Here is a 13,991-nt window from a genome sequence, read left to right on the forward strand (position 1 = left end):
CGGAATGCTACTTAGATCTACCTAGGCTTTTGCATCCTGCCAGGGTGTCGCTGGTGTCTTTCTGCTCTCCGAATGCTGTTGCAGAGGCTTAGGAAAGAGCAGACCTCACTCTTATTCTTGCCTGAGTACTTTCTAAACGTCAGCGTTTCTAAACGTTAACACAGAAAAGCACAGCTGGCTGTTTTGACATCCTCTGTTTCAAGAGCAACATCGTGATCTACCTAGGCTTTTGCATCCTGCCAGGGTGTCGCTGGTGTCTTTCTGCTCTCCGAATGCTGTTGCAGAGGCTTAGGAAAGAGCAGACCTCACTCTTATTCTTGCCTGAGTACTTTCTAAACGTCAGCGTTTCTAAACGTTAACACAGAAAAGCACAGCTGGCTGTTTTGACATCCTCTGTTTCAAGAGCAACATCGTGCAGAAGTTCTTTTTAACTGCCGCCTTATTGTTGCTGATGGAATTATATTGTCATTCTCTATGTGTAAGTAGCAGGGAGTAAATTGTCACCGTGTTGAAAGGGCGGTCTCCCCGCTGCCCCACGTTTCGGCACAGAGCCACCTCCCAAGCGTTGGGGCTGAGCGGCACAGCCCGGGAGCTCAGCACGCGGCTGCCGTTCCTTCACAGCCCCTCTTTGATGGTGCCTGCGCTCCCCCACTTCATCTCATGTGGCTGCGCCTCCCAACGCAGACCTTTGCTCGAGATGGATAGCGCCAGAGCATCTGTAGGCCTGCGAAGTCAACCGCTGATAAACGAGCCGTACCCAGGGTGTACCTTGCCGACAGCGTGCCGGAGCGCTCGCTGACCTTAAGACTCAATCAGATCGTGTCGGCAGAGCGTGGCGCTGAACGTAACTGCCTCCGACTTCAGCAGCTGCGTTTACTGCAGAAAGAAAAAGCTGTTAAGCCTGTGCCCTTTGCGCTCTCAGCTCTGTTTCTCTAAGAGGTTTATACATGATTCAAGAGAAGTCTGCAGCAGAGGAACTCCCTTCCCCCATAACACACTCAACAAGAGGAGATATTCTTTTATATTTTAAGTTAGTGGCAGCATTTTTAAATGATTTCTATCATAAAATTTTTTCAACTCCATCGCTATGAAGTTGATGGTAAATAGATTGGTTTTTGAGGAAAAACTGTTGACTCGCATTACATAGCTGAGATCCATTTGGGAGAAACATGAATTCAACTTATTCCTGACTTTGTCTCTGCTGACGGGCTGCTTTGGAAATGAGAGCTCAGTTAAAACCAGTAGATCAAAGCGTTTGGTAAAGCTAAATGCCTGAATAGTTCAGGTGCTTATTCAAAGCTTCTCCAAGCTCTCTGGATCTGCTGTGCCTGGTAGTGTTAGAGAAACCCGTATCCTTGTGATCGGCTGACTCTGCCACATGAGCTTTTCCTGCAAAAACCAAGGGGATACTCATCTTGCACGCTTGCGGTGGTGATGGTGTCTGCTTACAGACGGGGCACCCGGATCCTGTGCAAAAGGCATCCACGGTGAAAAATGTGAGGAACAGGAAAGTTAACCTCATCGTCCCTGAACTGTCCGAGCGTACAAAGTTGAACAGATCAGCCTCATTTCTAACTCTCTCCAGAAAATCTTCGCAAAATGGCTTGCATGAATTTGAACTGTTCTTTGAATTGCAGATGCAGGGACATCACATGGCGGGGAGCATTTCTGTATTTGTATTGTTCTCTTTTCTGTTTTCTTCTCTAATACAACCCGATGACATTATTAGGCTACACAGAACAGTTGTAAAGTCTCCGGTTGCCATGTGAAATCTGAAAGGTTGGGGTTTTTTTTTAGTTTGTTGATCTCTTACAGTCATCAGGAGTGGAATAGAGCAACAAAACAGCAATCTTTCTTTCAGGAAGAAGCTCAAAAGAATTTTTTCGACTGGAGCCACTTTATTATCATTCTGTATCATGTCATTTTCTTAGCTTTGCAAAAGGCACAGTGCCTAACATTTTGAAATGTTAGCACTGCCTTCCTGAAAGATTTATTTTTAAACATATGATTGTCAGGAAGATGGAATGTTTATGAGTAAAATTCATTGGGAAAACAAAAACAGTTGGAAAATGGAACACCTTTGTATTTGTAAAGTCAAACAATTCATGAAGAAGTGAGGTGTTTTGAAGAGAACATTGGAATTAATGGCCCTGGCATGTTGTTCTGGCAATGTCTTCAGACACCGCTGCAGCCTGACAGATTAATTGGCAGCGCACACTAGCCTGTTGCAATCCAGGGTTCACAGATAGTTCTGAGTAGATGAATGACGGACGGGGTGTTAGTAGAGTTGGGCAAAACAGTCTGGAAAAGAGCACAAACCGCTGCCCGAGCATCATGCTTAATTCAAACTGACCCTTTCCCAAGGCCTGAATAAGTTTGAACTGCAGGGTGATTTTTTTCCCTATGGGCTGCTTCCTAAAATATTGCCATTTAAAAAAAAAAAAAAGAAGGGCAAAGTCACCCATGTCTCCACACTTTGATTGCAGGCTGGAAATAGAGTAAAACAATAAATACATTGCAAAAGATCGTGTATCATCTAAACTTCCAGTCCAGCTTTGCAGTCCCAGGGACATAGAGAGTTGAAGTGTTCTTCAGATGTGCAGCCAATTTTATCATGCCTAACTAAACCAATCTTTTCAACGCTACAAAGTTTGCTCATCACCAGCTAATAAGCGTGTTTTAAAAAGGACTTGGTAGAGTCTGCAACTATATCCCTTCCAGAAAAAATATTATTATGTACCTGGCTTAGTAAACTGTGGTGAATTAATTGTTATCCAGCTTCCCTATCAACCTTCTGAATTACCTATGAACTTTGGAGTTACAAAGTTTAAGTATTTTCCTTATCCAAATGCTGTCATCTTGCCCATACAGGACAAAACAACACTGGAGACCCTGACTCAGCAGCTGGCAGTAAAACAGAGTGAAGACGGGAAGTTCAGCCACGCAATGATGGATTTCAACATGAGTGGAGATTCTGACGGTCAGTACGAATGGCTTATCCTTATTTCCAGGTTTGTGAGTACATGTCAACGGGGCTGGAGAAGAATCCAAGTGCTTTGGGAGGCCTGTGAGGAGCAAGATCGTTTAGCGTAAGTGGCCATGAAATAAGTCAGGAAAAAATTATTCATTGTGTGGTGTTTTAAGTCTGGAGGTGATTTTTAGCCTTCTCTTTTGTACACTGCATTTCTGAAGACAGGTCCAAGAAGGTATTTCTGATGGTAAAGGGGAATAAAGGAGGCAAATAGATGTGGGATAAATGAGATCACACAGTGAGTCCATGAACCACAGACTTGATCATTCATAGATGATGTGTGCTCTGCATCTGTAGGAACTTTCTTGGTTTGATGAAGGAAGCGTAATGTTCATTTCTTTCTCTGCTATTGCTTACGTTGTTATGGAGGGGTAAGCACAAAACTAGGCCGACCTGTAAATGTTCATTTCTCAGGGAGTTGCTTATTAAGAAAAGCCAGATTCTGCCATATATCACCCCTTTCCCAAAAAAGATAGAAGATGGGTAACATAGTATGATGAGCATTCTGTGAGCAAGAAAGAAAGAAAGAAGAAAATCTACATTGATAAGTGTTGGGTTTAAATTATTAAGTAGTAAAAAATGTTTCAGAAAAGCTATTTAATGCTTTGTGTTAAAAAAATAAAACAATTGAAACACTTCATCAAGCCTATACTATGTGATACTGAATCAATAGAATAACTGAAAACTAGACAATGTACAGTACGTGGCATTTCCTACGGCTTCAAGTAGAAAGAAGGAACACCATTAATGTGTTGTGAACACTGACTCAGTGCATGTGCAGCACCTGACATAGGTTGCTGATGGCAGAGGGAGCTGCAGAGTAAAACACCAGCTGGGAATGTTTTTCTCTTTCTTTTTAGGAAGTGCAGGAGTTTCAGAGTCTAGAATTTATCGGGAGTCCAGAGGACGTGGTAGCAATGAGCCCCATATCAAGCGCCCCATGAATGCATTCATGGTGTGGGCTAAAGATGAACGGAGGAAGATCCTTCAAGCCTTCCCTGACATGCACAACTCCAATATCAGCAAGATACTAGGTAAGAGTGATGGAGCGCTGTTCTTTGAGCAGGCAAAAAAATCTGACTGAACAGGGCTGAGCACCTGACACAAGAGAATTACTCGCTGTAGAACAGCTGGTTTGCTACGTAATGACTGCACCAAGGCCAAGAGCGATACGGGCTTCCACCGTGCTGCCCCCCGGTATACATTAACCATAACCCAAAAAGTTCCTGTGTCTTTATATTTACTGAGATTGTGGCGGTGCTTGTTTTGGTGCAAAAACATGAACTGAATAGACGCAAACAGCTGATTTCATTAGCCTGTTGAACAAGCACAAAACGACTGCTATCGTTTATTTCCCCACATACTTCATCTAACTCGATTCCATGGGGTAGCACACCACAGTATTTGATTTGTGCCATAGCCCTTTCTGTTCAAATCAATGACCATAGGGAAAAGATTCTAAAATACACCCTTTTATTTTATACCTTGACAGTTTTAAGGGATTTTTATTATGTTCCTGCTGTATTAAATTTTCCTTTAGTACATGATCTCTGTCACAAGCTGCTTTTATTCTAAATAATCTTTAAATTATCCTGAAATCAAAAAAAGAAACATCAGAACTAATTTCTGTATCCTCTGCTCTTCACATCCCAAGCACTCTTTGTCATGAACGTCACCTACTGAATTTCTTGCCATCATCTTCCAACTTTTCGCTACTTGCTCAAATTCCTAGGGCCACATTCTGCCCTAAGTTCTTCCTTTGTGACACTTGGAATGATACAGAGGATCTCTGAGGGCAAGGAATTATTCTTCTGAAAAAAGCAAATCTGTGACCAACTTGGTGATGTTGCATTTTTCCTGAGTTAGAGGACGTACACGTCCCACAGGCCAGTGGGTGAAAGCTCAGGTGGGGGAAGATGCTTGCCTGGGCTGCAGGTCTCACTGGCTTGCAGACAACTCGAGAGGAGTAGCACAGTCGTAATGACAGCATTAACCAGCGGCAGGGCTGGTATATACGCTGAGTTTAGACTGGTCAGAGGGTTGCAGTTCAGCTGGACTGGAGTGCTGTTATGAAAAGTTGGCAGGGGGCAAGTGGAAAGGAGATGAAACGGGTCGGAGAGGCAGAATGTACGGACTGTGGCTGGCAGATGTGACGATGGTAACCCATGATTAAAAGGGTGGTACGAGATGATTAGATTAGTTATGGGAACAGGATTAGAAGGCTAAATTGGTTATGTTGATGGTGAAATAACCTTATACTGGTTAAAAGGGATTATACTGGTCAGAGGTGTATGATGTGATTAGACTGAGGAGAGGGCAGTAATAGTTTTGGTCTGTTTCTAAATTGAGAGTAGACTTGGTTAAACCTGCTTTTAAATAATCAGCTTCAGAAATCTACAAGATCATTCTGAATGGCCCTTTTCATATAGAAAGTACAAAGAGAGCTTGATGTTTTCCCTCTTAACTGATTGTTTTGGATAACAACCTCCGACAGCACGCTGCTAATTCATTCTGCTTAAAACAGGCGCTTGAGCTGGGCTGACATTTTACGCAGTCTCTGGGGATCCTGGTTGACATTTTAAAGGGCTTCTAAGCATTTTATAATACCCTAAAATCTGGTTTTAATAAGCCATTCTGCTGAAATTGTTAACATAAGGAATCACCTTTTACTATTTGGCGCTCGATCAGGGAGATACGGGGACATCTTTTTCTGATTAGATATACAGTAGTTGGAGTAAAATGTGCAAATTCATTACAGATCCTGTTGAGGTGACAGACAGTATAGCTGACTCCAAACTCTTTCTGTTTTGCTGCCAGATAGAGGGAAAAGCAAGGTCTGAAGCAGCGCGAGATGATGTTTCTATTTCTTTCCAGCATCGCGTTTTAATTTTTTTATTCCACCTATGCAATGGAGAGGGATGTCCCGACGCCTTCTTTCTTGACAGGAACGTTACAAAGGTCTTCCCTCAATCGCAAAAGGCCGGTCCTTTGAAGTCAGCGGGGAGCTCTCTGTTAACTGGCGTAGGGTGAGCAACTAGGAGCTTACAGTTCAACCAGGTATTAGGGTCTCTTTATTAGGAAGCCGCAATTTTTCTTTCTCCTTTTTTTAGCAGCACTGCTACACGTTGAGGTCAGAGAGCTCGTTGTCACGGAGAGTGGCTTAGATGGAGTTGTCACCCATCGAGGGTCATTTTTATAGTCAAATGAAAGGCGGTGCCCTTCCCAGCACTAGAATTCTCTAAGGATTATGTTTGACACTGTGGTATTATGTTTTGAGCATAAAAATTAGATACATGGATTTGTCACTAAATTCATCTGTGCATACGTTTGTCATCCATCTGTTCATTGCAACTTAAACTTGTGGATAATGATTTTTTTTTAGTAAATTGTTTAAAAAAAGTGCTAAAATGGGTCTGCTGGACCCTATCAATTTAATAATGCATTGTTTAGATATTTTTGTAAATATTTTAATGAATTTCACTGAGAAATCCACATAAAGAGATTAGGAAAAGATGAAGTTAGATAGTACCTCCAGAAATTCTCTCGTGGTTAAGTGCGTGAATACAAACCTGGACTCATACCTACACATTATCCAAGTGTCAGTGTATGTGAGGGGTGTTTTTAAACCTAAAGTCAGCCTGATTCAGATACTCCTATTAAAGAATATCAGTCAGATGGACTAAAAGTTCGGCCGTATTACAAACAGCTGAAAATTCTTGCCGGAGAAACTTGGCTTAAAATCAGGGGTAAGCAGAGGTCCTCACCCCACCCAGGGCACGCCTGTGTGTGCCCGAGCGCAGGTGTGGGTGTACGCCTGGGGGGCATCTCTTTTCTGCCCTGGACTCGAATAGCTGCCCCTCTGCAGCCATTGCTCTTGGGGGTAGGAGCCATGTTTGGTGCTACAGAATCTCAGAATTTTCTCATTTATTTTCTAAATACCTCAGCCACCAGAGCAGGGAGAGTCGTGCAAGAGTCCTGCCTGTCGTGTGTGTGCATCCGGGGAGGGGACCGGGTTCTTGCTTTCATAGCCAAGGAGAAAAGCCTTGCATACTTGACCCATGCAGGGCTTTCTAACACAGATGGTGAGCAGAAAGCTCACCCAAGAGTGTAAATCTTCCCGTAAAAAGAAAGATTTTTCAAGATTCTTCATTCACACCTTGTTCAGGCTTGGGCTTGTCACTATGCCTAGGTGCCCATTCCTGCCTGTTGTGTCTTTCCCGAGTTCTAAAACAATGGCAGATAACGCTATTACCAATCTATTTTGTTCAACACAAGGTAATTTTAATCAGGTTTAGGATGTTGATTGACGAAACTCATGCAGAGCTTAGCTTGCCTGTGGATGCAGATTCAAAGATTAGAGCTATATATTCTTCAAACTTTCAAAATTTGAGATTGAGACCTATCAGAGAGCTGGTTGGATTTTGTCGATTAGTAAGAAGATAAGTGAAAGTGATAAAATGTAAAAACAAGGGTTTGTCATCAGAAAATGTGCCCTTTTTCAAAATTTATTTTGACAGCACTGTTTGTTTAATTATTTATGACACTTCAAAACATACTAGTAAATTATATTTTGTATATTTTGTAGAAGCAGTAAAGTCATAGTAAGAGGAGATATCACTGCAGAAGGCAGCTATTAAAAATTTGATAGGAAGAGAGGTGAGACTGCCAGGATTTTTGTTGTATTGAGCTTGCAGCTTAAGAAGGAAAAATATAACAAATGACATGTATGTATAAATATTGTATGTGTAACTGTGTACAAATATTATGCATCAAAATTTCAGTTTTTATGGCCCCGATCCTCCAAAGACTTATGTGTTTGCTTAACTTCACCCACTGTTTACAGACCTTTTCACATGAGGGGGTAGGAATCTGCCTGCCCAGATCCGACTGTAGGATTGCAGCAAGTGAGCTAGCGCAGTGAAAGAGGAATTGTGCTGGGATGGAACATTTTCGTTGCAGTTCTGCAACAACTGATTTTAATTTCTACCTTTCTCTCTGTCCATCTGTCTCAGAATATGTCTGGGTTCCTACGTTGCAGGTTCCCTCACAACATAAAAAGCGAATGTCAAGACTTGTTTAAAGTCTCTGAAGATTTCAGCTTTATTATTCATAAGTAAAAACTGATTCATCAGCAAGAAATGGGGCTGGGGCTGCTTACCTGAGCCACTGGGATAACAGCAAGTCTGTGATTAGAGGACTCTAGATTTAGGCTCTTTTGTGATTTTCTTCGTATGCTAAAACACCAGTGTGGAGGTGTCTATGGGATGGAATTTAAAAGCAGACCTACATCTGGGCATCCTCAACGCTTTACCCTGAATTACTGCGTTCAGCACAGGCCTTCTCTGTGTTTCCATCCTACGCAGCATCAGTAGATGTTTCCGTTACCCCTTGTTGACAGGACAAGGGGTAACGGGTTTAAATTGAAAGTGGGGAGGTTTAGATTAGATATCAGGAAGAAATTCTTCCCGGAGAGGGTGGGGAGGCACTGGGACAGGTTGCCCAGAGAAGCTGTGGATGCCCCATCCCTGGAAGTGTCCAAGGCCAGGCTGGATGAGGCTTGGAGCAACCTGGTCTAGTGGAAGGTGTCCCTGCCCATGGCAGGGGGGTTGGAACTGGATGGTCTTTAAGGTCCCTTCCAACCCAAACCGTTCTGTGATTCTATGTTAAGTGTTTTGGCAGTCTCCTTGTGTTTCTCACCATGTCATTTAGCCCGAAGTCAAGGAGATGCTACATGTGGAAAGTTGGTGGCACTTTTTCTAGCCACGGTCTTTGCTGGAAACAGCTTGGAATAACTTCTCTGCAGGAGAGAAAGCAGCTGACCAGGACTGTGGCCGCAGGGGTTTGCTGCCCTGTGTAACACAGAGCCCTGCCCCTGATCGCCATGCACAGACACTACTTCTGTATGACATGCAAAGTGCTGAGCAGGAGTTTTAATCCAAATCCTAGAAACCATCTAGTCAAAGACATCATTATTTACAGGTCGGTTATCTCTAGGTGTGAGGTCAGGCTGTACCAGCCGCTTAGCCCTTCCCTCTAGAAGCCCAAACAGCAGCTTGGAATCAAGATTCAAGGAGCAATGGGGAAAATGGTGTCAATAATTAGTAGGGGCCTTTCTAGAGAGAAGCAGACTGTTTCCTTTCCTGGGAAGGGGTAACTGCGCTCTCTGTATTGTGAGCCTTAAGGGGCACAGTGAGCTAAAACCAGCCTGAGTAATAGCACGAGCTAAGTACAGTGCCATAAAAAATGAAGAACAAGAGGAAATATGACATATGACGTTATGAACCCATTAAATTGAGAAACTATTCAAACTTTTTTTCCAATGGGAAAATTGACTATTTTCCAATAAAGTTTTCCTTCTAGGCCACATGTTTCACAGCTTGGACCATTCCTGTTATTTGAAATGTATCTTACCCTGAAGCACTTCTCTAGTTCGTGGAAAAATAAAATAGGGTAACTGATTCAAGAAATTTTACTTTCTGCTCCCATATTATGTCCTGTCAGAAATATTAGTTTATAAATTCCAAGAGGTATTTGAAAACAATTGTCTTCATTATTTCCCTAGCTCAAATATCCATACTAACGTAGGGATAGTGTCAGAAGGAAGGCTGCCAGTAATGAAGCCGCAGCGCGGCTCCGTGGAGAGGTGTGCCAGTATCCCAGTGCTCTTCCCTTCATGACACATACTAAATTCTTTTAAGTTGGAGCCGGCAGTGTTCACCAGGCCTTGGTCTTGGAGTTAAAACTCCACTGAGACATATGGGATGGTTTATAGCTTTTAGAGGCATTGCCTCAGGGTCTTTGCAGGCTCCTGTACCCAGCAGCGTAGCATTTATGATCAGTTCATATTCTGCTTCTCACAGACCTGGAAGCAAGAAAGATACGGTGCTTGTCATGAAAGACCAAGCTGTAGACACGTGCGTATCCGGAGGTTATGCCTCGATCCAGCCGTGGTGGAGCACCGTGACTAGATGGCAGCACTCAGGAGTGGTGCCTCCTCTAGAACAGGAGAAGAAAACAGGCCCATGGGCAAAGGGAAGCCGGGGGACGCAGCAGAGCAGACTCAGTGTATCTGAGGGGTCTTTGGCCATTCCGGTAAAATGCACTGCCTTGTTTTCTAAAACAATGTGTCGGGGATTGCTCATTATCAGAATGATGGTTTTACATCCCACCTCAAAGACATTATAATGTAGATAAGTTTCAGTAAAATATTGAGTCAAAAGGGCCGGTATTGTCTCTCTCTGCCTCTTGGCCATACCCAAGAGGTTTACCAGTCAAATACAAACAAGACCTGACCCCTGTCTAGAAGCTCTGACAGATTCCCAGCCCAAAGCAATATGACCGTAGGTATCTTGTTCTGGGTGACCTACTTGTTTCTCTGCCTTGCAGTCTTTGTGGATGAGTAGCATCGCATTTCTCATTTCTTTTTTTTTTTGTGTGTGTGACAGGATCTCGCTGGAAAGCTATGACAAACCTAGAGAAGCAGCCATACTATGAGGAGCAGGCCCGACTCAGCAAACAGCACCTGGAGAAATACCCAGACTACAAATACAAGCCAAGGCCGAAGCGTACCTGCCTTGTAGATGGCAAAAAATTACGCATTGGCGAGTACAAGGCTATCATGCGCAACAGACGCCAGGAGATGAGGCAGTATTTTAATGTTGGGTATGGGACCTTTAAAAACTACCGCTTATTTCAGCAGAAAAAATGTTCAGGGAGAATTCTTAATTCAGTGTGGTAACTGTTATGTTTGATGGGCAAGAACGTTCTATATTGCTAACAGAACATGAAGCTTATGCTTTAAAACAGTGGGTTCCAGGAGGAAGTTAGGCAGTTAGAGATATTTTTTTTTCTTGGCTCTGCTATACACTCACCTTACATCTTCGGCCAACTGTCTGATTTCCACTCTGATCATTAAAAAAAAAAAAAACTTAAGATTTTCCAAGGAAACATAAGTCTTCTAATAAAGCCTGATAAGTATTACTTAATTATGAGGCCTCAGAGAGTGTATCTGAATGAACCCACGGTCCAAAACCCAAAAACAAAGTTTGCATTCAGTGTGATCTGTGACAAGTGGTCTGCAAAAGGACTGCTGATCATACTGAACTTGAGCTGGAGTTTGGACTTGGCTCAGTTAATTCCTATCGGGCGTGAAGTTGTCTGCCTTGTGCATCGTGGTGGCATTTGTCATACTGGGGAGTGTCTTCCAGTGCAGTAAGCTAAATGCTTTGTGTTAAGCATAAATTTCAAGGAGACTGGTTCTGATAAACAGCTAATAGATCAGCTTGATAGGATTACATTAAAATCTGCCTAGAAAACCAGCACCTGTCCTCCTTCTGCAAAGACGCCTTGGTTTTGGCTACAGCAGATCAGAAGAATCGGAATTAATCAAATACTCTGCAGAATTTCTGTATTCAGTCCAGAAAATTAAAAGGCTACACAGTGGTCTTAAAAAAAAGCAAGAACAACCCTCAGAAATAATGGAATTTTTGTTCTGTATCACCTGAATTTGGGATCATTTTAATGTTAACTGAATCGCACATCTCTCTAGTTGACGGCTAGAGGCAGCAATAAAGGAGAGAAATATCTGTCCAGCAAGTGTTAAGTGTCATCAGACTGTGTTTTAAACAGCTACAGTGTGCATTGTTGTAATAAGCCGCTCAGCAGAGACATTTGAGCTGCTTAACCCTGTGGCGCTGGCAGGTCCAGTGATCCCAATGGTAAGCACTGAAACAAACACAGGGAAGTCAGCCAACATTTGGCATCAAGAGATTAAAAAAAGAGGAGGGGGGCTTTCTGGAAAAAGAATAGGTGGCAACAGAGCCCCCAGAACACTGCTTATCTGGTTAACATGCATGCTTCATCATGGGAAAAAAAAATTAACCTTGTAGCATTCCCCCTATTATTTAGCTTTCCAAACGAGGCTGACATTGAAATCAAGGCCTTTCTGGAGGTAATGCGCCCTGGGGCATTGGAGCAGAGAACCTGGGGTGAAATCCATGCAGAAGTTACCGATGGCTGCGGCGGGGTCGGCGGTGGAGGCTGGCAGGCGCAGCACTAGGGTTGCGTTCCCGGTGTGAGTTCCCCGTCTGCCGCACCGCCCGGTGCAGGTTGTTTCAGGCTGAACGTGTGCACACCCGTCCGGCTCTGGCCTGGGCACCGGAGGAAGTCACTGGGTTTGCAAGACCTGTGCCAGCTGCTGGACACGCTGGAAGCCTGTCTGAGGGCTTCACAGTGGGAAGGGTTGGGCATTTGTGACAGGTCTTGGACTCAATGCTTCCCTCAGTGTCCTCGTCCTCGAAGGTGGTGTGGCCAGCTCACCTCCCTGGACTGTGAAGAGCCCTAATACATTAGTAGCTGAGGGTTGCTTTGTGATCCTCTGGAGTGGGCATCCTATAGAAGTGGAAAACCACTATTCCTTAATTATTTAATATTTGAAAAAGCACTCTGGAAAGCACCATTTAAGTGCAAAGTGGTCCTATTGTTAAATATTAAAAGCAATTTAAGTGTGCTGAATCTTGTTACAGGAATGCTGACTCCAGAAAACAAAAGCCTTCCTACTGAATTAAGAATAAAATGCAAATCAGATCCGCTCGCTACTTTGCGGTGTCTTCAGCTGAGACAACTTCTGCTCGTTTCAGAAGCGCGGAACTAAGGGCCGTGCGGAGGGAGGCCTCGCTCGAATGGCAGGCAGGAAGTATCTGGAAATGCAGCAAGCAATTCCAAACAAATGTAAAGCTGTTTGGCAGCGGAGAGTCTTTCAGGATCACTGTACTGTGCAAGGCTTACTGTACAGCCAGGGCACAGGCAGGCAGGGGAACAGGGGAGGGTTTCATTCTTAATTAAGAATGTTCATCTCAAGAGACTCTGCCCTGTCTCCTGTGGCAAGGCTTTTCAGTGCAGATGGACACACCGCTGATGACATTACAATGTGCAGCATGTACTGAAGAGTATTACTGCAATGGAATTACTTCATGCAGCAAGGAAACAAAAGGAGCATGAATTTTAAACCTCTAGGCTTGTTGGGACCCTGAAGCTTCTCAGGGAAACAAACACTGGTATAACACAGCTAGTGTTCTTGATGCAAAGGGAATTTCTATGGCCTGGAATAATTCTTCTTTCATTGCTGCAGACAGGTTTCCAAGGCTTAGGCGCTCTATAAAGGCATCCTGGAGAGGATTTTCTCAAATGCTCATGTTGCTTGCTTGCTTTTTATTTATTTTTAAATAACGCATGCTTCCGTTTTAAGTCTGCCTTTTCCCAATTTTATCCACCTTCCTTCAAAGGTTCTGCTTTTCACAAGTGCCGCTCGGTGTGGAAACAATCACCTTCCAGTGAGAGGCCCTTAGCGATCATTCCACAAACCCCTGTTGGCCCCAGAAAGCCCACTGTTACTTCCCTACAGCACCTCCCCGTTCCTGTGCAAACCACCTGGCCCTCACCGCATCTCTCCTCTCGGCAACGTGATACTTTCGTGTCTGGCTCCGCCAGGAGCTTGGGTTATTTAAAAGGAAGATTTTCACAATATACGGTTTTTAAGTTGGACCGCAGTTGAAGGGAAGTTTATTTGTGGCTGGCAGCTCACGGGACACCCAGTTTACCCAGTAAAGAAGCTCGCATCGCGGGCAGGCGAGCTGGCGCTGTGTAGTTGAGATGCTTACGGACACTGGGGTTTCTTATCAGCGAAGTTGGTTTGGGCTTGATGTTCTTTTCAAGAGCATCAGTTGGTGAGTCTGGAATACTGATGTAAGGGTTGTCTTGCATGGGCCACCCAGCAGCTTCCTCTGCATGCCCGAGAGCGTATGCCATGGGCTCGCAGAGCGCTCTTGTACTTTTGCCCTCCCTTTACTCCTTCCAGTATTCCAACGTCCTTTTACTTTTTCTCCACGGCAGGCAACAAGCACAGATTCCCATTGCCACCGCGGGCGTAGTTTACCCAGGAGCCATTGCCATGGCAGGAATG

At 43.9% G+C, this 13,991-nt stretch overlaps 1 protein-coding gene across 1 annotated transcript in view; it reads left to right on the plus strand.

The window, feature by feature from the left end:
* The window catches only part of LOC104516981 (transcription factor SOX-5-like), a gene marked incomplete at its 5' end in the record, with an annotated part of 16,135 nt that overhangs the window by 1,544 nt on the left and 600 nt on the right, over positions 1-13,991 (plus strand). The window contains 4 exon segments of the mRNA XM_010161505.1: positions 2,872-2,980; positions 3,892-4,065; positions 10,477-10,693; positions 13,922-13,990. Coding sequence (XP_010159807.1) covers positions 2,872-2,980; positions 3,892-4,065; positions 10,477-10,693; positions 13,922-13,990 — 569 coding nt within the window.

Source organism: Eurypyga helias, unplaced genomic scaffold (assembly GCF_000690775.1).
Source record: "Eurypyga helias isolate BGI_N326 unplaced genomic scaffold, ASM69077v1 scaffold11761, whole genome shotgun sequence".
Taxonomy (NCBI): Eukaryota; Metazoa; Chordata; class Aves; order Eurypygiformes; family Eurypygidae; genus Eurypyga; species Eurypyga helias.